Source organism: Perca flavescens, chromosome 2 (genome assembly GCF_004354835.1).
Source record: "Perca flavescens isolate YP-PL-M2 chromosome 2, PFLA_1.0, whole genome shotgun sequence".
In the NCBI taxonomy this organism is placed as follows: Eukaryota; Metazoa; Chordata; class Actinopteri; order Perciformes; family Percidae; genus Perca; species Perca flavescens.
In genome coordinates this window covers 43047424-43070820 of record NC_041332.1, presented here as the reverse complement: position 1 = coordinate 43070820, position 23397 = coordinate 43047424, and the positions used below count along the sequence as shown (strand labels likewise).

General features: G+C 41.5%; 1 protein-coding gene across 1 annotated transcript in view; it reads right to left on the bottom strand.

The window, feature by feature from the left end:
• LOC114563158 (VPS10 domain-containing receptor SorCS3) overlaps positions 1 to 23397 on the bottom strand; it is a 158597-nt gene that overhangs the window by 25039 nt on the left and 110161 nt on the right. The window contains exons 17-20 of the mRNA XM_028589976.1: positions 22635 to 22821; positions 17654 to 17787; positions 14220 to 14343; positions 10950 to 11062 (exon numbers count right to left, since the gene is read on the bottom strand). Of these exons, the coding sequence (XP_028445777.1) occupies positions 10950 to 11062; positions 14220 to 14343; positions 17654 to 17787; positions 22635 to 22821 (558 nt within the window). The remainder of the gene's footprint in view (positions 1 to 10949; positions 11063 to 14219; positions 14344 to 17653; positions 17788 to 22634; positions 22822 to 23397) is intronic.

Below are 23397 nucleotides of genomic sequence, written 5' to 3'. Positions count from 1 at the left end.
TCAATACACTTTGCCTATGTTTGTTCTCACTGCAATCAGTCATTAGTTTAAAAAGCTGGCTGACTGCTTTGGAGTGCTCCCTTTTGATGCTCTGCAAATCTACGACTGAATAAAAAAATCTGATTGGGATGGCAAGCAGCAAGAGAGATTACCTGCGGCAGGAAAGAGTGGCTCAATTTGGTGTGATACAAACATTCCACAGTGCAATATTCTGCAAGCTTATTTGAGGAAACATTATTTGAAGAAGATAAGCTCTTGGGACTCAACATATAAATGAAACCGTATGCATGCAAACTGAAAGGTAGTGCACCTCTCATGGCATGAAAATTTCACTTTATGAGGTTTCCTGCTCTGCCTTTGAGAAAATGAAAGCTCACATGGGCCAATCTGGAATCTTCTCCTTATGAGGTCATAAGGGGAAAGGTTACCTCCCCTTTCTCTGCTTTGCCCGCCCAGAGAATTTGGCCCACCCATGAGAGAGAAACATCATAGCTTTAAAACGAGCAAAGTGGCAGTTGGTCAAGGCCACACCCCCACCCTCCACCTTGCCCCCCCCTCTCTCCTCCTCAATAGCTACAGACACAGAAATGGCACATCCTAAGGAAAGCTCATTGTGGGACTGGCTCTAGTGGCTGTAATTCTGCACCAAGGCTGAATTTCGGTAACCTGACTCCGCCAGATGGATTGCTTCACATTTGCTCGGCATATCCATCTGGGAACTTTCCGTTGGAGAACTTTTGGGAAGGGCCAAAAATACTGGTTAGCTGATTGGATGAACCATCTGTCTATCACCTATGTTGGTGATAGATGTATGAAGCGTATGAAAATACAACCACAAGCCCGCCCCTGCTGCTGCAGGCAAAGCATAGCTTGTTAGCTCAGCAAGCAAGCAACATGTCGGTAAAGGATATTTGCCGTTTGTGTAACGAGAATTTAGGAATAAAAGACACCATTTCAGGTTCCCGGACTGCTGTCTGAAAATACTTGTTAGGTGATTGGATAAACCATCTGTCTATCACCACCTAACCCACCTCAAAACCAACGCTGATTGGCCCGGTCGTTTGGCGAGCGGCTCCAAATTTTCTCTATCTCAAGATGCCAGACTGATCTGAGAGTGGAAAACTGGAGCTTGCGAGATCAGGACGGTCTCACGAGGCTAGTATTTCAGGAAAGAGACTTCAGATACAGTATTAGGGGACCACTAAGGTCTATATAAAACAGACTTCAGATACAGTATTAGGGGACCACGAAGGTCTAAATAAAAGAGACTTCAGATACAGTATTAGGGGACCACTAAGGTCTATATAAAAGAGACTTCAGATACAGTATTAGGGGACCACTAAGGTCTATATAAAAGAGACTTCAGATACAGTATTACGGGACCACTAAGGTCTATATAAAAGAGACTTCAGATACAGTATTAGGGGACCACGAAGGTCTATATAAAAGAGACTTCATATACAGTATTAGGGGACCACAAAGGTCTATATAAAAGAGACTTCAGATACAGTATTAAGGGACCACTAAGGTCTATATAAAAGCATCCAAAGTGCCATGTCATGGGGCCTTTAAGGGAATGTGAGAGGGAGGTGGATGAAGAAAGACATGGAATGAAATACCTCCATTACTGGATGTGCATTTAGGACCAGTAGAGGCAGTGGCACCGAAATGAGCCTAGGCTAGGTGAAGAGTGCAAAGTCATGACTTGATAGATTCAGCAACAGGGCTACACGACATGGCACCTCAGTTAAATGGACCCTAACTTTGATTGTAAGTTGGTTCTCCTATTTCATTGTTGGGGAGTTGTTTACTACGTTGAAAAGTTGGCCTCTGTCTCAAGCAAGAGTTCTCAACCATATAAAAATAAGTGGAAAAATAACCCTTCCTGTCACCACTTGGACAATATGTTTGTCTGGAAATGAACTTTGTGTCAGCGCCAGCCTCATAAACAGATTGTTCACAGTCCTTTCACATGCTGATATCAAAAGCTAGCAGGATAATGTGAAAGGAGGAAAAAAACAAAAGTGACACATCAGCCACTACCACAAGTGTAAAATAATAAAAAAAAAAAGCACATATTGGAACTGTCACCGGTTTCATCCCCTGCTCCAGTGAAGACTCTGTATGGATGATTATGCATTGTAACTCTAGTTCTATGATCACTGGTAGGGCCCTCTAATGTGTAGTGTGGGACTGACACTGCATGTACATGCTTAGAAAAGTATACTGGGGTTCTTCCTATGGAACAGCAGTTGTCTTTATTAACTAATGGGCAAGCTACATGTGATGGGGGAAAAAAATCCATTTGGTCCGAATCAAGATTTTTGATTTCTATAACTATAACTTTGAATCAATTTACAACTTCTAATGTTGGAAATTATATATTTCAGTTTCACTCTGCCAACGCTATGCCAAAATAACAGGAAAGACAGAAGTCTGTGCCGTGAACAGTCAAGCAGTCAAGTGTAGGTGCTAACTGTGATGTAATGGAGGAGACAAGTAGTTGAACCAGACAGGAACTTGACATGACTCACAATATGCAGTGTTTAGGAGTGTTATTCTTTTAAGCTGTTACTGCAGTGCATTGTGTGCTAATACAGGAAGTAATTACTCATTTCTTTGTAGCCACGGTCAGCATAATTCACAGTTTCTTAAAGGGTAACTACCGTTTTTTTCAACCTGGACCCTATTTTCCTATGTTTTTGGGTCTAAGTGACTGATGGGAACAACAATCTTTGACATTGGTCCAGTATTAAGAGAGATGAAACAAGCTACAATGTAAGTTAATAGGACAATTGTCCAGCTTGTATTTACCTTCACTAAAGTGCTTGTTTTGCCGCTGACACACTCAGATTATTATTCTAAGTGTCCAGGTTGAAAAAAACGGTAGTTACCCTTTAAGTCTGTCTTAAAACAATAGTCAGATGCCCATAATGAACTGTAATCATTCCTCCTTTTCATACTGGCCCTGAAATGATCTGTTCTCAAATCAATTTCAGTATAAGGGATGGGGGACTAAATCGAGAGTCCTCATTGTGTGTAAAAATACATTCCAAAGTATATCTGAAGCTCTTTGTGTTACTGTCTCTCCACTACACCTCAACAAGGAAAGGCTTTCCGGGGGAACATGACGGGGGAAATTTGTACTGAAAAGACTCTAATATTGGAAGATATTTGAAGCTATAATGGCCCAGCCATGACATCCTTCTCTAGCAAGCCAAAATGGAGATTTCCCTGCCTGATGTGTCAGATGGTTTATTACACAGAACTATCTGAAAAGCTGTCAATGTAAACTGTTTGGAAAAGGAAGGTACTTTCTAAAAAATACTTGGCAGGTGATTGGATAAGGCCTGTGTCTATCACTATCAATCACAAGCTAACTTCAACCTATCAGATCAACGGCTTCAATAGGCTGCTCCTGCCAAAGCCAGTCAGGAGAGGGCAAAACACATTATTGAAGCCTAACAAGATGGATTCTCATGTGACATCACGAGAATCCAGCTGCCGTGCAAGGTAAATTTGTTCTATGCTTATCGACATGCTATGTAAGCTACCTTTGTGTTGATTTGTTAGTGTAGTATTCTGGTAGGTTGTGGTGGTTTCAGGGGTGGGGCACCAGCCTCCCCCTGAAATATGATTGCCCACCCCCTGGTGCCCCCCCCCAATCCATTGGGCTAGACTGCTGTCAACTGTGATTTCCATTGGATCAGAGCACTTGGCTGCGTGTTCTGCCAATCTTCCCAGCCCTTATCACATGGCCAATTAATGTTTCCATGGTGACTATCCAAAATTCTGATACCATGGAACCAGCACTGGAATTGTTTTGTGTGACAGACTGAGCCTGTAGAAAATGTGTATTGTATTTGAGTATATACACAGTATTTTGTTTAAAATGAAAACAGTTGAAATGAATGATTGTGATATTTTATGTGATGTAATATTTTATGTCATGTTGTATTAAGCAGAATTACATTGTGTTGTTCTATCAAATATTTCCTATATATCTAAGCAGACTTTCTATGCTGTATTCTGATAAAATGTCCCTCAAATGTGTGTGTGTGCGTGTGTGCGTGTGTGCGTGCGTATGTGCCCTTGTGTTTGTGGCAAGGGCCCAGTAAAAAATATTTGCACCACAGCCAACCACAATTGTGTTACACTGCTGCTTGAAATAATAAAGGATTTAAAGTTCATTTTAACTCAGGTCCCTCTTCAAAAGGGTTAACACTTTGTGTTAATTTGCTAAATTGCTCAGTTCTCAGTACTGCATGAATTGCTTTTCTTTGCACGGCAGCTGGATTCTGACGATATCACAAGATCACACGAGAATTACGGGCTCACGTCACACGAAAATCCATCTTGTCAGGCTTTGAGTAATGCGTTTGTGTCGGAACAGCAGTGGACCGAACCAATTAGCATCCTGCGAGGAGCTACGTGGAGGAGGAGGTTTAGGTTTAGGCCATGGTTTAGATGTATGCTAGCCTGGATGCCAGCCGAACTTAGCCCCACCCACAACATTCGAGTTCGGGAACATTCTGACTAGAATCTGAGTATGACCACGTCAGGCTAGGTGTATGCTCTTTCAAAAACAACAACAAATGGCGGACGTGATAGACAGATGGTTCATCCAATGACCTGTCAGGTATTTTTATAAAGTGCCTGCCCTTTCCCAAACACTTTCTGATGATGGCTTCTCAGATGGTTCTGTGTTGACAATCCATCTGGCGCGTTAGGGACTCCCACACAGTAAACCTGAAGCCTTCAGACTCAATGAAAGGCCGTAATCCACCTTTGGCAAGCTAACAGGTCTTGATCAAAATCACTTATCAAATAAAGCAGGGACAATTGTGCGAAAAATGCACAAAATGAAAGTAGCAAACTTCAGTGACTTGAAACATGTTACTTGACTACAATAATGTGAACAATGCAGCCCTGAGATAAATGGTAAGATATCATCAAATAGTAGATCAATACGCCGCTTGTATTTTTTTTCTATCACAGAAATTTCAAACATGAGGTCCATTGTAAAAATAAACCTTGTTTAAAAAAGTTTCTAAAACGTGTCTGAAATCTATCGTAGGGTCAGTCGATGCATAGTTTTGCAAGCGAGATACAATGTAGCAACTACCTTATTAAACTAACGTTAGTGCATTAACGTTAGTTAATGCAGCCTTGTGTGGTTGCTAACGTTGCTTAACGTTAGCTACAGTTGAGCTACAGTTGAGCTAACATTATTCGCTGTAGGCTAGTTCTAAATATTACAGTGTCTTTAAAATGGACTAATTCATTGTCAATTTTAATATATTTGGAGTAGGGAAGACATTTGAGGACTGGTTGAAGAGCGACGAGGATGACAAAAGAAAAAGACCAGGCCCAGGGTACCCGTTTCCGAGATCTGACAGATGAGGAGCTGCTTACAATTGAAGACGGGGCCCTGGAATCAAACACAAAAAAGGCAACTGCCTTTGCTATGAAGGTTTTCACCGAGTGGAAGAACCAGCAGAAGGATAGACTGACAGTGACAACTGACCCGGACACCTGCAGCGCAGAAGAACTAAACGATTTGTTAAGACGTTTTTATGCTACAGTTCAAAGCGTAGTAGGCAAGCCATACAGTGAGCCTCACTGAACCGTCTTTTCTCAAGGTTCAATTCCTATGCGGACAGTGAGTTTACCACCAGCAACACGGTTTTCAAATCCATAATAAAAACACATTGAAAGAATGGCCAAGACAAGGCGAAACACCATCCCCACGTCACTGAGGCTGACCTGAAATGGCTGCGTGAATCCACAGCTCTCTCCCCGGACACCCCGTTAGGTCTAGTTTCCAAAGTTTGGTTTGACCTCCAGCTTTGCTTGGCGAGGCGAGGCAGGGAGGGGCACTTGGGAACTGACTGCGTCCTCATTCACCATAAAAGTGGATGACGCCGGGGACGAATACGTTAGTTTGTCGTTCAAACTGGAGACGAAGAACCACAAACATTCAAATGACCCAAACAAGGAAAACCTCCGAGGCGTAATGTATGTGGAGCCAGGCAACCCCAGATGTCCAGTCCTGAGTTTCAAAAAATATCTCGCCAGACGTCCGCAGGGTGTCACCGCCTTCTACCTCCATCCACTGAAGGACCCCAAACCACATCTCTGGTACTCCACACAGCCGATGGGGAAGAACTACCTGGGGGACATGCTTCCACGATTGTCCAAAGCAGCTGGTCCAACCACCAGATACACCAACCACAGTCTTAGAAGCACGGCTGGAGTCCAGACAGATCAGGTCTGTTACGGGACACAGGTGAGCCTAAGCCTTGGTTATAAATTCATTGTGGTAATAATAACCTGAAGCCTACTGCAAATGTTCATTTTTTATTAGTTTTTTTGCACGTTTGAATCCAGCCTCAAAAGCTTCTGGGCCCCATCCAACACGGACAAAAAAGTTTGGAGTTTAGCTGTCAATCCTCTCAGCCTACCTCGTCCGATTCATCTTTCCCTATGCCCTTCAATATGTCCCATTTTACAATCAATGGGAATGTCCAGTTTATTACACATAAATGAATCAATAATTTTGTTATACATTTACTGCAAATAAAAATTATTTGGAATAAGGAATGCATGTTTGATGTGTGGTTGCTATAGAAACTGAGCTGAGCTAACGTTATTCACCGTAGTTCTAAAGGGGACTACTTTTTTTTGAGGGGGATGAACTCAAAAGCATGCAATACGAATAAGAAAAAGCATAATTATCAAAGTATTTGAATTGTTTTATTATGTTTGGAAGCAAGACGTAGAATAAACGGGATAATCACCTCAAGGCAGGGCAATAAACAGTTTGATATGCCCGGCTTGTGGACGGCTAACCTTCCACAAGATTATCCCTTACTTATTACATGGCTTGTTTGAATTCAACGGCAATTCTATAACAGACTGTTGCTAAGTATAACACACCGTTGCCATGCATAGCAGAGCGTTGCCATGGACACAGTTCTGATCACTCTAGAGGACAGCTATCAATCCGTTGAATAAGCAACCCAGTCTCATGGCAGTTCTTGAAATGGTCACGTTGTGTAATCTATTGATACGTGTTCACGGCACGTTTTTTTCGTGGTGGCCAGCACGAAAATGTAAATTAATGTACTTAAATGGGAAGCATATGTAGCGAGTAGTATGAAATGCCGAAAATCTGCGTAAGGAGGTTGGTCGGGGTGGTGGATGGGTCAAACAATTCTGGACTTTCATCCCGAAGGCCGGGGATCGCGTCCCGCGTGTGGTGTTACGCGTTACCTGCGGCCGTCTCCCGGCGTGTGAGGCATCCTTTCCCCATTGTTTTTTTCCTAAACCCAACCTCTGCCATCCCGTTATTGTCGTGGGTCCCCCGCGGCCGTGTCCTGGTGTGTGAGGCATCCTCCCCCGGGGTGTGGCGTTTGCTTTCTCCGTTAATCTCCGTATAGACCATTTCGTGCTGGCCACCACGAAAAAAACTACAAAAACGTCCCGTGAACACGTATCAATAGATTAAAAATAACGTGACGGTTTCAGGAATTGCCGTGAGACCGTGTTGGAATAAGAAGTCCGGTTAATTTATCAGCTGTGGCAAAAAGTGGGGAAAAGTGGAGCAACTCCTGTCCTCCAATACAGGTAACAGCAGCAGATCTGGTGAGCGCCGATCGCTATCTTTATATACGGCCTATGATCGCTACGCAGTAACGTCAGCAGTAGGGACAATAACGTTAATTAGTTACATTGCAACGTCGTGTTTATAGGTGTGTCAACTGCAGCGGCTGTGCATAAAGGAAACGAGATGAATAAGGACAGAAACGTCCACGTAAATAGTCCCAAAGAAGTCCCATTCAGCTTGTCTCACCTCACCATCAATAGAAATGTTGAGTTAAACGTGAATTACAGCAGCTGATAGCCCGCTAGCTCACTTACCAACGTCTCAGCTAATGTTGTGTCAACCTGCAGTGATGAAAACAGCAGCTGGGTGAAGGAATTTGTCCACCTATAGCTAGCGATAGCAGTGCAGCACCCCCTCACAGCCTCACTCATAAAATATACGGCTACTACCACAGCCCGTAAGGGGGGGGTACAAATCATAGACAGTTTATAAACTAGACCAACAGATCCCGTTGCTCTGACCAGTGAAGGATATTAGAAGCACTTTTAAGGTGATGGCTGAGCGTTACTGCGCAGCCTCCAACTGAGAGAGACGAGGTAAATGTGACGTGAGCAAGTTGGAAGTCTTCTACAGAGACGGAGAGTGTAGGTAAATGTAAGGAGATAACATGGGCACAGAGTAATTATTGCTAACTAAAATGCTAGTTAACATTAGTCATTAAACTTAAACAGCTAATGTAAGTCGAAACTGCCTGCGAGCTTCTCCTGTACTATACGGTAATTCCTCTACTATGTGACAGTAAGTCCCGTGGTCATGACACAATTGTTAGCCTATTTTTACAAAAACGTCTGCTACGGAGCCATAACATGAGGTACAAGGTAATGGAGCCTTTTATACATTGTCGTGTTTCTTTAGTAATAAACAATGGACAAATAGAGTCTTTAAACGCTTCAGATGTAAAGTTATTCTCTGTCAAAGTGACGTCAAAATGAATGGCAGTCAATGGAATGCTAACGGGAGGTGATGGCTTGGTAGCATCAAAATGGCGCCTTACCCCCTTGGGTAAAATGCATGCCGGACCGGTGGCTTTTTGCCAGAAATGTATTCGCTGCAGAAGGGGTCAATACTGTGGCGTTGAGTGACAGACGAAGGGTTGCAAATAAACAGCTACAGAGTTTACGTTGCTATGGACGCAGGATTTCAACCGTTGAGACGGAATTTTCTTTATTGGAAGCAATACTATTTAAATCAATATTTTGTGTGAAATGATTGATTTATTTGGTAAGTAGCAGTGTAATAAGCGGGACAATGTAGAGCGAGGCGGTCGTTACAGCGAATACAACCACTTCAGGCTGATTACTGATCACCCTAACGGGGTTGTATTCGCTCTAACAACCGCCTCGCTCTACATTATCCCTTACTGAACTGTGACTCAGGACATTCCAGTTTACATGTCAATCTCTGTGATTAGTGAAGTACACAAGCCTTTAATAGCTTGAGAATGCATCAATAACCTCAGTGATTAATTCAGAGGAGATTTATACCCTAAGTCGAGTGAGTTCAAACATAAACAAAACCAGTGTGCCTACAGGGTTGTTAACATTGATTCAGTCTAAATAATTTAGCAGAAACATGTTACCTCTAGTCTAGATGGAGAAATATATTTCTGATAAGAACAAGTATAGGAAAAACTAAAACTCTTATTTTACTTTACGTGGCATCACAGTCCAGGGAAAGGGAAATCAGTCGGCTCAAAAGCATGGACCTGAGGCTGGGTTATTCAGGTTATTCACGAGATCCTCTTCAACTATTTAAATATTCCTTCTAAAGCGCCCACCTGCAGCTCTAATGCTCAATATGTTGGTAAGATGGCCACAAGCAAATGCTGTCCGCTATTCATGAGCTGTGAATGGGAAGATGAGTAGCACTTAACAATGATGGGTGAGCTTCCCACACACGCTGAGAGCACTTGCACCCCTCCTACGTTCAAGTAGTCAAACACACACACAGACACACACATCAGACACGGTGACAGGTATCGTCACTCATACGCAGGTCCCTACCAAGCACCCATGCTTGAAGTTCTGAGATCATTGATTCATGGAAAAATACTTTATGAGGACCAAATCTTGTTTTCCCATCAATCTCACGGAAGCTGCCGGTTGGGAATTTTTTCTCGTTTTGTCTCTCTTTGCCAGACCTTACTCCAAAGTGACGTGGAGGAGGGTCTGGCTAATCCACACGGCATTCCTGGATGGGAGAAAAACGTGCTCTGGTTTATTGGTATTTCTTTAAACCAATCACAATCGTCTTGGGCGGCAATAAGCCCCGGACAGAGCTTAAGAACATATCACAAAAGGCTGAGGCATATCGCGAAAGACAGATTTTTTGTGTTAGATGAAAGAAAATATCAGTAGAAAACTACACTTTAAATTGCAACTGTTGGGCGCCTGGGTAGAACCTGGTAGAGCTGGCGCCCATATACAGAGGCTCAGTCCTCAACGCAGTGGTCGGAGTCCAAGCTGCGGCCCTTTGCTGCATGTCATTCCCTTCTCTCTCCCCTTTCATGTCTAAGCTGTCCTGTCATAATAAGGCCTAAAAATGCCACACAAAAAAATAATCTTAAAATGTAACTGTCATTCTTTTTTTTAGTGGTGCCATTTATATTCAATTCAATGTTCAATTGGTTGAATTAAAGAATGTTGAAAATGATTTCCTCTCATTTGTTTTAAATTCAACAAGCAGTTTGTTGTACTTAAGCAGAATACTGAAAGCAGCAGAACTGCAGAACTGAGTACACTTTAATATGTTTATTTATCGCGAATAATATATATAATATAATAAACGTTATCGTCATATCATATTTTCCTCATATCGTGCAGCCCTAATTTCATGTTGATTTTAGAATGCTTTCTCATGTTTGTGTTGTGAAGCAACAGATTGTAGCACTGTACCCAAGACAAATTTCCCCTCTGGGACAATAAAGCGTATTTTATCTATCTATTCTATCTAATGTATTTTGACCCTTTGGTAGTTTGCTTTTGTGGTGTTGTGATAATCTGGTATAACAGGAGATGGAAGCGTAATCAAAATATCTAAAAGAAGCGCTGTCACACCTGTCTGATGATGAATCCCAGGGTGGCCTGAGGGCATTCTCTTGTTGCACCAATGAGTATTGGGCAGCAGAGATAATTGGGGTATAGGAAATAATTGAGAAATTGTAGGGTGAGAAAGACAATCAAAGATAAAAAGACAGGAAAGGAAAGGATCTGAAGACAGACAGACAGAAGTATGGACGGAAGAGAAAGAGGGAAGGACAGAATAAATGAAAATCACTCACTTGGAGCAGAGCCTTCTTAATTACCCTCCCCACATCCTGTCTCCACTCGGGTATGTCGGGGTTGAACTCGTCCAGATTAGGGGAGAAAGATAAAAGTAGCGATTTGAAGAATTCTGTCGAGGAGAGTCGAGGGAGAATCAGCCATTAGTTCACTCGGATCCGAGGGCATTATTCTCAGGGAGCTGCGCCAACTGTCATTTTGCTCAAGTTGAGTTTCAGGTAGTTAACACTTGATGAAAAGAAGAGGGTTTCTCATGTCCCCTGCACTTCCCTTTGGCTAAATGTACCAGATGCACTCCTAGATAATTAGAAAATGTCACAGCTTTATGCCAAGCCATCCGCTGGTAATAAATCATTGTATTTCACAGATACTTGCTGCCGGATTACTTCCTTTTCAATGAAGACATATTCTTTAGAGGTTCTAACAGTAATGAGATTTATTTTACTCAAGTAGGAGCCGTTTTCTTTTAAAAAAAAATTTACACACGGCAGTCAGAACATGACAGTACGTAAGTATCTGACTAATAGTATATATTCTGAAATATTTAACTGCTGTTAAAGTTGCATAAGACTGCATTTCCGATCATTGTCTTTCCCATCCACCACCAAACTCTGCCTCCTTACGTGGCATTTCGGTCTTTCATACTACTCGCTACTACCCTGGAAAGTTCTTGAGAGAGTACAATTTGAATATGCTCAGTGAGTCACTCTTTCAGTAAAGATGCTCATTAACTATGTCCTTGTAGCCGAGCTGCACCAATCACATCGGTGTATCTGATATAGGCGGGCCAGAGGCGAGCTAAACAGATGACGACAGTTTAATCTACCAGTTGGCTCCGCTGGTAGCTAAGCGTATGGGGCTCTGGATACGTCACCCTGTGTATTGTAGTGATTGGTCCTAGTGTTATCCAATTGCGTGCAGTGAGATTTTCAAATGCATGCTTGGTGCCGCCCCTCAAGTTGGGCCATTTTCATTACTCAATGCCAGACCTTTAATCTTTCGGATTTGGGTCTGGATTTTCAGGCTATTGTATCCTTTGCAGCCCCAGGATTCCCAGCATTCATTTCGGCATTCAATCAGAAGCACAGGCAAACACAAACGCTAACAACCTATATATATATATACTAGGGCCGGGACTCGATTAAAAAAATTTATCAAATTAATTAGAGGCTTTGTAATTAATTAATCGAAATTAATCGCATTTTAATTGCATAAATATTTGACCTGAGAACAGTGAGAAATAATTTTTTTCACATGGATTTTTAGTATACCATTGAATAATGACTGAATACATAAGCTTAAGCAACAAAATATTGTTTATTTTTGTTCAACCAAGTCCAGCAGACCAGTGCAATTTTTGCCATTAAGTGTAGCAATAGCATATTTAGAAATATAGTACATTTCAGAAATTCAGGTAGCCTATAGGTAGGTAGACCTTCTGTAAACTATGTTTTTTTTAAGTAAAACACAATACTTTCAAGTACATTCAGAACATTGGAAACCCTGAACTTCCTTTTCATTTTCATAAAGCTGCTGGACTCTTTTTGTCACTGTCTTTCTGCATGGCAGCTCGTATGTTGTGTCAGACGACGCAATCTGTAGGCCGTTGGTTATTTTTTCAGACGTGGACTTAGTTACCCTGGTCCTTAAACCAGTCATCTGGTGGAGTGTAGGTTGGGTGTGGGTCCTTGTACTCGGAGTTGGGCTAACGTCCACGCTAGCTGCTAAATGTTTTGCGTTGAGGTGATACTTGAGGCTTGATGTGTTGCGGTGACATGAGAATTCCTTGTTGCATAGCTTGCACACAACCATGCTCTAATCGACACCTTCATCCGTTCGTTTTTATAACAAAATGTCCCATCCACGGAGCCAACCAAAGCGATCTCGTCAGCTTCTTCGTTCATGTTCACTGTGGTTTGTTGTTGTCTGAAGCATTGACATATATAAAAGGTCTGAAGTCATGAATGCTAGTTGGTGCTCCAGTATAATCGGTCCGCCGAAACTCATCCAGTGAGAAACGCCCCGCGATGCAAAAATAAGTGTGATTAAAATGCGTAAAAAATGATTAACATGTTATTTTTTGTGTAATTAATTAATCTTAATTAACGCGTTAAAGTCTGTAATTAATTAATCTTAATTAACGCGTTAAAGTCCCGGCTCTAATACATACAGTACATATATGTGTATATATATATACAGTACATATATGTGTATATATATCATTTATTTTTTTTACAATTTTCGTCTGCTATTTCATTATTAAATTCAATTTAGGCGAGAAATTAACTGTTTTAATTAATATAAAGGCAGTGTTATGAAAAGCTAGATATGTGGCCGGCCAGTCCTGACTGGAGCTCTGGGTCTCAGAGACAAGAGATGTTCACACGTACATGAGTGTTTATTATTTTTCGACCAAATGGTAAAATCCAAAGAACAACTTCTGGCTGTATAGCGGTGCTGTAGTTAACGTTTTCATCACTTTCATCATTTTCATCAAGGTTGCTAGGCGACAGGAGCTCTGCAGACCAGACGGTCTCATTTCAGAGACCGCTCGGTTCAGCCTGCGTGGGCCGAGGTAGACTTTGAAGGCTGCAGCCCCTGAATTGGGACATAGCGTAAGTCTTCTTACAGCGCCGCGGTCGCGCTGCTGATCTGCCTGGTGCGTTCCATACAGAAGCTGAAAGGTAATTTTTTTGCGTTGTATCTGACCAAGCCTCAGTATTTTATGAGGTGGGAGTGAGAACAGGTTGGTCTTTCAGACTAGTGAAAAGAAAACATTTACTTTACTACACTTTGTCTATTCTGCTTGTCTACATGTCTGTAGATTTCTTCTAAATTCACCAAAAGTTAGCATTAGATGCCTCATTTGAATATTTAAACTTAAAAGATTTATGTTGAATTTCAAGTTCATATTTGTTAGTTGAGTAATAAAAAGAGATATATCTAAAATCCCCTCTGTAAAAACCTTTGACTCTAATATGTCAACAAAATGAAACAAGAATTTTTTAACCTGGCTTTATCCAATTTCAGATTTCTCTTCTGGAAATATATGCAAATTAGCACTTATTTAACAAGATAATGCTTGATTTGCATTTTTAAACATAACATTTCAGAAGAACTTGTGATATAAAACAATCTTTGTCTTAATGTTAGTAATCCACTAGGGAAGCTTCATGGTGATATCTGTTTCCCCAGTCATTCACCTGCAGTGAATGTGACCCTTAAAAAAGCAGATAGCGCCAGGAGACACTCAGAAAACAAATACTGACCTTTGACTGCTATGGTCTTGGTGTCCTGCAGTATGGTATTGGCTGCAGCCACCTGGACTGTGATGGTGTGCATTCCGTCCATGGAGAAGGTGTGTGAAATACTCCCGTCCAATGTTATCACGGGCTATAAGTGCAAAAAGGTACAAAATAATGTCACACTTCTCAATCACATGGACCGTGCTTTATTCACCAGAGATTTTAGGTTATCTTGCCTTCATCAGGGCGGTGTCCGAGGTTGACTCCGGTTTCCTTATATGCAGTTTATCCATCAGGGGTGTGATTTATAGATTATCAAAATTTGATTTGTTTGAGAGTAGCATGACGTTTGGTTAATGTAGGGGTATGTTAAGGTCAACTGTAGATCTACTGGAAAATGAGCTGGGTTATCCATAAGTATTAATATAGTATTAATATTTTCAACCCTATTTTCCTATGTTTTTGTGTCTAAGTGACTGATAGGAACAACAATATATGACATTGGTCCAGTTTTAAGTGAGATCGCTGCAGTCAGCAGCGGTGAAACAAGCTACAAGTTAATGCTACATGTAAGTTAATAGGACAATTGTGCAGCTTGTATTTACCTTCACTAAAGTGCTCGTTTTGCCGCTGACAGACTCAGATTAATATTCTAAGTGTCTGACAACATTATAGAATGGATTTCTAAGGAGGTCGACCTTTCTGTTAAATGTAAATGTAAATGTTTTCATATAGCGCTTTTCTAGTCTTAACGACTACTTAAAGCGCTTTAACATAGTAAAGGAACCATTCACCATTCACAAACATTCAAACGCTGTGGCCAAGGCTGCCAGTCGTAAAGACTAGAAAAGCGCTATATAAAAACATTATATAATTAGAGGTGGGTGATATATCGTTTAGACAATAATATCCAAATTGTTGTCTGGACGATATGCAAAATTGGGATATCGAATATTTCATAATTTGTACAATCCGACCCCCCAAACATGAAAAGAGCTGAAGGAAGTTAAAGAGAAAACAAATAACGCACACTATAACCTTCTAAACAATTATATGTAGCGATTTTAATACTGTAGGGGTTTGTTTGACTGTATTTTTTGTACAAAATCACGATAGTCCCGCACGAGAGTAAGCTGCTACTAGTTCTTACCTGTGTGTTATGACGTTCACTCATGTCAACAAAGATGGCGGCGCGCGATTGTACAGCCACACTGAACTAATCAATACAGGATCACGATACAACACACTGAACTAATCAATACAGGACCACGATACAACACACTGAACTAATCAATACAGGACCACGATACAACACACTGAACTAATCAATACAGGACCACGATACAACACACTGAACTAATCAATACAGGACCACGATACAACACACTGAACTAATCAATACAGGACCACGATACAACACACTGAACTAATCAATACAGGACCACGATACAACACACTGCACTAATCAATACAGGACCACGATACAACACACTGAACTAATCAATACAGGACCACAATACAACACACTGAACTAATCAATACAGGACCACAATACAACACACTGAACTAATCAATACAGGACCACGATAAGACACACTGAACTAATCAATACAGGACCACGATAAGACACACTGAACTAATCAATACAGGACCACGATAAGACACACTGAACTAATCAATACAGGACCACGATAAGACACACTGAACTAATCAATACAGGACCACGATACAACACACTGAACTAATCAATACAGGACCATGATACAACACACTGAACTAATCAATACAGGACCACGATAAAACACAGCTGTTACGAGAGCCTTGCAGGCGGCTCATAACATCCCGGAGGACATAGCGAGCCCTCCAGGTTGTTGTCGGCGCTAGCGACATGGCGCACGCCGAGCTAGCTATCTACCAGCAGAATGAGAAAATAACTCCGGCAAGACCAGAGGCGGAGGACTGCATTTTTGTGCACAATGAATGGAGTACTAACTGCAGGATCGTTGCCCAGTACGGCTCACCTGACCTGGAGCCCTATTGGTAATATACTGACCATTTTATTTACCACGAAAACCGCACACTGCCGTCTACATAGCCCCCGATGCTAACGTTAGCACAAGTTTGGATCACTGCTAACCATAGTGAACAAACTGCAGCGTAATCACCTGGATACGGGATACAGGGGACTTTAACAAGGTGTCCTTAAAGTCTGTTCCCCTCCAGCTTTCTCCCAGCATGTAGATTGTGTTACTAGAGGGAAGAACACACTAGACCATGTTACTCTAACATCAAAAAAGCACACAGAACTGCACCTCTCCCTCACCTGGGCCAGTCAGGTCACATCCAACTCCTGATCCCAGCATGCATCAGTCAGGTCACATCCAACTCCTGATCCCAGCATAAGTCCCGGTCAGAATGACTATACAGCCAAGTAGAAGGACTATCAGAACCTAGTCTGACCCGGCCCTGTCCCAGCTCCAGGACTGCTTCCAATAAGGACATGGTTGTGTACAATATGTTACAGAACAGAGCCCTTTGTTTATTGTTATAATTTCATCTTGCTTGTACATTTTCCCAAGAGAACCACCGACATAGCCTCCGAACAAGGCTTCTTTAAACTTCTAGAAGGATTTCAAAAATATCGTCTGAATATCGATATCGAGATATTGAAAAAAAATATCGAGATATTCATTTTTGTCAATATCTCCCACCCCTATATATTATACGCTCCGATGCACAGCATCAGGGGTAACTCAGGGTTCAGTGTCTTGCCTAAGGACACTTCAACTGCAGGGCCATGGATCAAACCACCAACCTTCCATTTGGCAGGTGACTGCTCTACCACTGAGCCACAGCCACCCCGTTAAAGAAGAAGATCCTTTTTCTAAAGAAAAACATCCGCAAAATTGTGTTCGCTAAACCCACCAGACTCAGTTTTTGCATCGTAAAATACACTTCAATCAAAGTCGACGGAAAACAAAATAAAACTATGAAAAGCCATTTTGGGTCATCTTTCCAGTTTTCCAACCTTCACAACTCTAGGTGCGTCCGCAAAATAGCCTTGGGAAAGAACTTGTTTTGGTGCAACATGTGCACGTAGGGAGGCGAGCTCTGGATTAAAATGGCTCTCAAATGTGTGATGAGAATAAAAAAATAAAAGATAAATATAATTTGATTGTCTGTTCTAGCTCTGAGGATGTTTGCCGAATCGACAGGAGTTTAGAATTCCAACACAAAGAAACTGGAAGGTGAGGGACATCCGGCGATATAGACTACTTTGCTCCAGACTGAAATATGAAAATTTCAGTCAATTACCAGGTGTAATTATGCGATGACAATGGCTTTTATACAGTATATACATTTAAATTGCACAATTGCCAAAATACAGCAAAAAATAACAATATGCATGCAAAAGAAACTGAAATGTGTATTAATGAGCTTTGTCCTGGAATTATTACCTCAGTATTGTTGCCTAGCCACCAGAAGTAAGTAACGGTCCGTGGGTGGCTGGGTAAGACCACTGCTGTGATGTTCACCTCCTTGTTCTTTATGACTACGAAGGGAGAGAGAAGCTGGACGTGCTCCACTGGACCTGAGAAAGAAACAGAGGAGCTGATATTAGGCATGGCTACTCCTAATGAGGCTCACTTCAGAGTGGGCTTGTCATTCAAATAAGAAAAAGTTGGTAAATCCCAATCACATGGGGTGAATTGTTCCAGGGAGAGGAAATACTCTAAACACCATCACTGTGCTCAGGTTTCCTCCCACAAATGATAAATAGTCCAAAGGTGTGAATGTGTGACTGTGTTTTTCTGTGTGTTAGCTCTGTGATAAACTGGTGACTTGTCAAGCATGTTTGCCTAGGACATTCTGGGATAGGGTCCACCCCATACCCTGAACAGAATAAGTGAATAATGGTAAATGTATTGAACTTATATAGCACTTTCCTACCTTACGCTGGGTTTCCAAAGGCATACTCTATATCAGTCTTGAGCAGCGTATTCCAAGCGGAATTGTGTCACCACAACATGGCGAAGATGGTGTACTCACAAGGAATACCAACTGCCTGGGCACCCCTCTGCCAAGCTAGCAGTTTTCTATTAACACCCGTGATTCATACAGAGATGTATCATAAAGTATAGTAAAATCACTTATTATGTTGATTAACTGTTTCTCCATTTTCCTACTTGTTTTTTTTTTATAATTTGTGCTGAATTTTAAATATAGTGTGTGTGTGTGTGTGTGTGTGTGTGTGTATATATACATGGGTATACACGCGGAAGCTTTTGCCATCCTCAGAGGACATTTTCATACCGCCGTTCTCATTGGAAATGAATTGAATCGAATCAAAGCTGACTGTGAGAACCAATCGTTAAAGGAAAAAGTGCTTTACAATTGGCCTCTTATTCTACCATTCACACACAAACACACACACAGACATCACAAGTAGCTTATAGTTCAGGGACTTGCCCAAGGGCACTTCAACATGCGGACAAAAATGTGGCTTTGGTTAAATAATGAAAAAGTAATCATGTCCTAGCCTGATAATCGAAGTGAACCGCTATTTCATTTTCCTTCATTGATTCAGCCTGACATTATGTTCAGGTAAACATGTTCAAATGGTTACCACGCACTGACTCTGATAACTAACCTCAGGCCTCAACACCAGCAGCTGTTCTCATAGAGACTAGGCACAGTAACTTCACAGCAACAGGTCAACATGTTGGCGACCAGAACCTATTCATAGACAGTATGTACAAATGACAGATGGCTTTAACCATAAAACCTCTATCACAGTGAATAGCAATTCAATATGATGGATATGTGCCATATGGATATTCTGTGGCATATTTTTAAATAACATGTATCTTTTTAATATTTTCTTCTCTTTTCATGCAACCTACGACTGCATTGCAGCCAGTGAAGTCATGGAAATGGATTATTATATGGCTGTAGAACATGTACTGTGTCAATATTTGACGTTTAGGGTCTGGCCATGTCACTCCCCACAAGGAACCTCCATGATAGCCTCAACCCTGGGGGAACGCAGACTCTACTATACTGTGTTCCCTCGGTCTGAGGTGCCAAGTTAAATGTCTAATATTAAAGGGGAAATCCGATTTTATACATACAAGTCTTTTTACAGTTCATGAGGAGTGCTACTGCAAAGGCTATGTGGAATTTCTATTTTTATTTTGTGTCGCCAGAGGGAGCTGTGAAGTCTAATAAATGTCTTCAAGTGATGTCACTGGAGTCAGCGCTGGTTGGGTCTGAAGACCTCCGTAACCCATGACATTAGCTGTAAAACACCCAAATCTCCGACTGCACTGTCGGTGGTCAAGTTGCATTGTGGTTAATGTACACATCAAGCTTTTTTTGTCGCTACTGTTTACATTCCTCCAGATGCAAATTTAAAAAAAGCACTAGGGGAACGCACTACCGTTGTTATTTAGTTTTCTTGGGTAGCATTAAATGGACTACAACTGCATTTTGTTGTGCACACCTGTGTTGTACAATCGCAATAAATAAACCTTGAGCCGTGTGTATCTCATTAACATATCTCGCCATTTTTGTAGGCAATTTTCTGTCATCATTGCTCAGGCAAGTAGCTAGTTAGCGAACAAGCTCTTTTGAGAGATGAGGTTGACTTTATAAAGGGCCGTCCACACACCAAAAAATATAACTATAAATATAAATATATAGTTTTAAAAATTGTTCTATGGGCGCCTGGGTAGCTCACCTGGTAGAGCGCACGCCTATATATAGACTCAGTGGCCGCGGGTTCCACTCCAACCTGCAGCCCTTTGATGCATATCATTCTCTCTCCCGTTTCGTGTCTTCAGCTGTCCTGTATAAATAATGACCTTAAATGCCGCCCCCCACCAAAAAAAAAAAAAATTGTTCTATTCAAGTGGATGGTGGAGTTCACATCACAGCTATAACAACGACAGCGGCGAACAATATCGTTGGCATCACTGTCAGAGCGGTTTGATGAACGATAGAAACACTGACAGCCAATCAGCATCCATCTGACCTTACAGGATATCACGTTCAAACTCTATATAATAATACATTTAAGTTTTGCAGATATGTTCAGTAAGAACATTTTGAGCCATTGCAGTTATGGTCATTAAAAAACCTTTTTCTCATTATGTTGATAAAAATGGTAGCCCGGGAAATACTTTTCAAATTTGTTTTCTGTGGCAATTTAGTAGTATACAAACGTCAATTTTTTGAGACATCATAGTCATTCCAATCTATCCTGACTAATTATTTGCTGACACATTTGATTTATAGTCTCGCCAAACAGCAAATTCATCTCCGGAAACTGATCACTAAAGATCTAGCTTGAGTGATTCAAAATGACAGATTTTCTGACATTGTTGAGTGGTGATGTTAGGTTAAAAGGTCCTTGTAGGTCTGTAACTATGGTGACGGCGACTAAAAATAGTCCCATTCTAACACTGAAAATATGTTGACGCCATCATGTATTTTTGACATGATACCTTCTGGGTAATGCTGCCAACCTCCCCACTAAGAAACTAATAGGAGCTGACAGGGTCTAGGTTGCTTTAAACTAATCTCAGGGATAAGGTTCCCTGCCACGGACAGATGTAATACACTACTTTCCTTCGAAAAACTCCAACGAAAGGTTTTTGTAGTGCTGTGGTCTGGGTTGTTCCTCTCGCCAAGGCTTCTGTTAACTCTCATCCTCTTTAACCAGAACTAATCTTTATCCCCACTTTAAGATGCTCAGTTTGTGTGTGTGTGTGTGTGTGTGTGTGTGTGTGTGTGTGTGTGTGTGTGCATATGTGGGAGAGAGTCATTTGGTATTAAATGTGCTCAGCCGAGAAATCATTGTAGTAGTTTTTGGCATATCCCCAGCTAGAATTATTGCCGTTAGAAAAGTATAAATACAGAACACACTGGCTGCCACGTGACAATGGCAAGAGGTTAAATTAAAATGGATTGAACCAATTGATTAAAGAGCAACTAACAAGACAAAGAGACAATTCAAAACATACTGAAAGGATCTTGTATAATTCCCTTGAAGACATCAAATAATACACTATTTTAATGCCGTCTGACGCTGGAAAGCATGACGATCCTAGAATTTGTTTTATGTGTGCTGTCGTGTTTTAATCTGCTCCACTTTAGCATTGGCCATTATTATGCTGTAGTAGCCTCAGATAACAGGCAATTAGTCGCAGTGGCCTTACAGGCCCACTTCTCAGTCTCTGCCCACAGTGAAACCTTGCATAAGCAAGTTTGTTATGACCTTTCTCCCAAAGGTTGTCTCGTGTTTATCACAGCTGTTATATTACATAATCCTGTGTATAGTGCAGTTCACTTCAAATGGGTTTAGCATGGATCAACAGTGTGGCTGTCGTTCAGTGGAACATATTTTAGCACCTGGAGCTAGGCAACATTATTATGAACCATTGGGGGCACCTTTTTCAGTTCTGAGTAGGGGTGTGACGAGTCATACAGCTATCAAGACCAGACACGAGATCGGGTTCACGAGACGAGATTCTAACACTATTTTAAGGAAAACTTCAATTAAAAGAAATTCCTGGAAAATAATCTTTACTCCCAAGTAACCAAGCGTTTCATTGCAGCAGTAAACAAGGATGGAGGCTCTTGTATTGATTTATGACCATTTTAAGACAAGGTGAGAACATTTCTTTGTTTAACATCATTTAATAGTAAAGTTAGGTTACTCATTTAAAAAAAAGACAGAGTGTCTGCAGACTGCCGTTTAAAAAGCCGGGTGTTTGCATTTTGTCCGCTGCCGTTTTAGTGTTGTATATATATATACAATTACCACTTAAACTGAAATAAGAAGACCATTTGATCTTCTAAATTAGTTCTCTCAAAACCCTGGATATGGGCCAGATGACCTAGTCAAATAGTAGGCGTTTGCTCACCGGTGAATGAGACATGAAGTAAAACTGCGGTCCTTTCTCCGCTCTGCTCTGAGGCAGCGAGGCAGCGGCGCTCGTGCACGTCTGTGTGTGGGGCGAGGTCAGGGGGAGGGCTTAGACGGAGCCCCGACAAGACGCTACTTTCAAATCTTGCTGGCTTTTCAACATTACCAAATCTGCCTTTAAGCTCAGGTATTCACGCTCAATGGTGTTTTTTGCCCCCAACTGCTCATTCCAGGCAGCGCTGCGACCGCTGCATTCAAGGCACCTAACCCTAACCTTAACCCTAACCCTAACCCTAACCTGTGCCTTCTAACGGTGCCTTCCAGGCAAGGAAGGAAACAGTATTCACTGAAAGCGACTAAGACGGGTAAATCAAAATTTTGTCAGCTCTTTGCTCATCCGGCCAATGCCGAAACAATAAAAGTGAGGTCGACAGAGGCTAATGTTTCAATAAAATAAAAATAAAAACATGAAAACCAACTAGATTTGAACCTGAAACAGCAGCACTTACATGTGACATGCAGGAAGAGAGTTGTAGTGTCAGAACCCAGCGTGTTGTCCGCCAACGCCGTGACACGGAATATTCCGGCAGACTTGTACACGTGTTTGATCCCCTCCTCGGTCCAGCTCAGGTTGGAGTAGGACACGGCTGTGCCATCGCCGAAATCCAGCTGGATGTTGGTGCGCATAGAGTCACCCTGAAACACAGCACAGCAGGGCCAAATTCAGATGCAGATAAACATTAAATGATATGCTTTTGTCCAGATTTGATTCTTTCATGGCTGCCATTGAGGTTCTCATTTGATCTGTATCGCGATTTTCATTTACTGCGATTCGATAGTATTGATTATTGCAATTTTCTTTTCCTTCTTTAACAAAACAAAAGTTAACATAACCAACAACAGTGGGAACATTATCACAATTTATTGCATTACATTACATGTCATTTAGCTGAGGCTTTTATCCAAAGCGACTTACAATTAAGTGCTTTCAACTGTGAAGGTTCAAACTCCCGACAACAAGTAGTAAGTGCAAGTACATTAGCTTTAAATTATTGCATAATGAAAAGCTAAAAAAAAACTGCTTTGTAGTCTTTTAGAAGAAAAAATCATTGAGGCCTGTATCATCAGAATAGTCTTGCATAGCCAGACCCTCCTCCACAGTGTTGCGGATGACGGTCTGGCTAGTCCACACAGCATTCCAAGATCGGAGAAAAACATGCTCTGGTTTATTGGCATTTCTTTAAACCAATCACAATTGTCATGGGCGGTGCT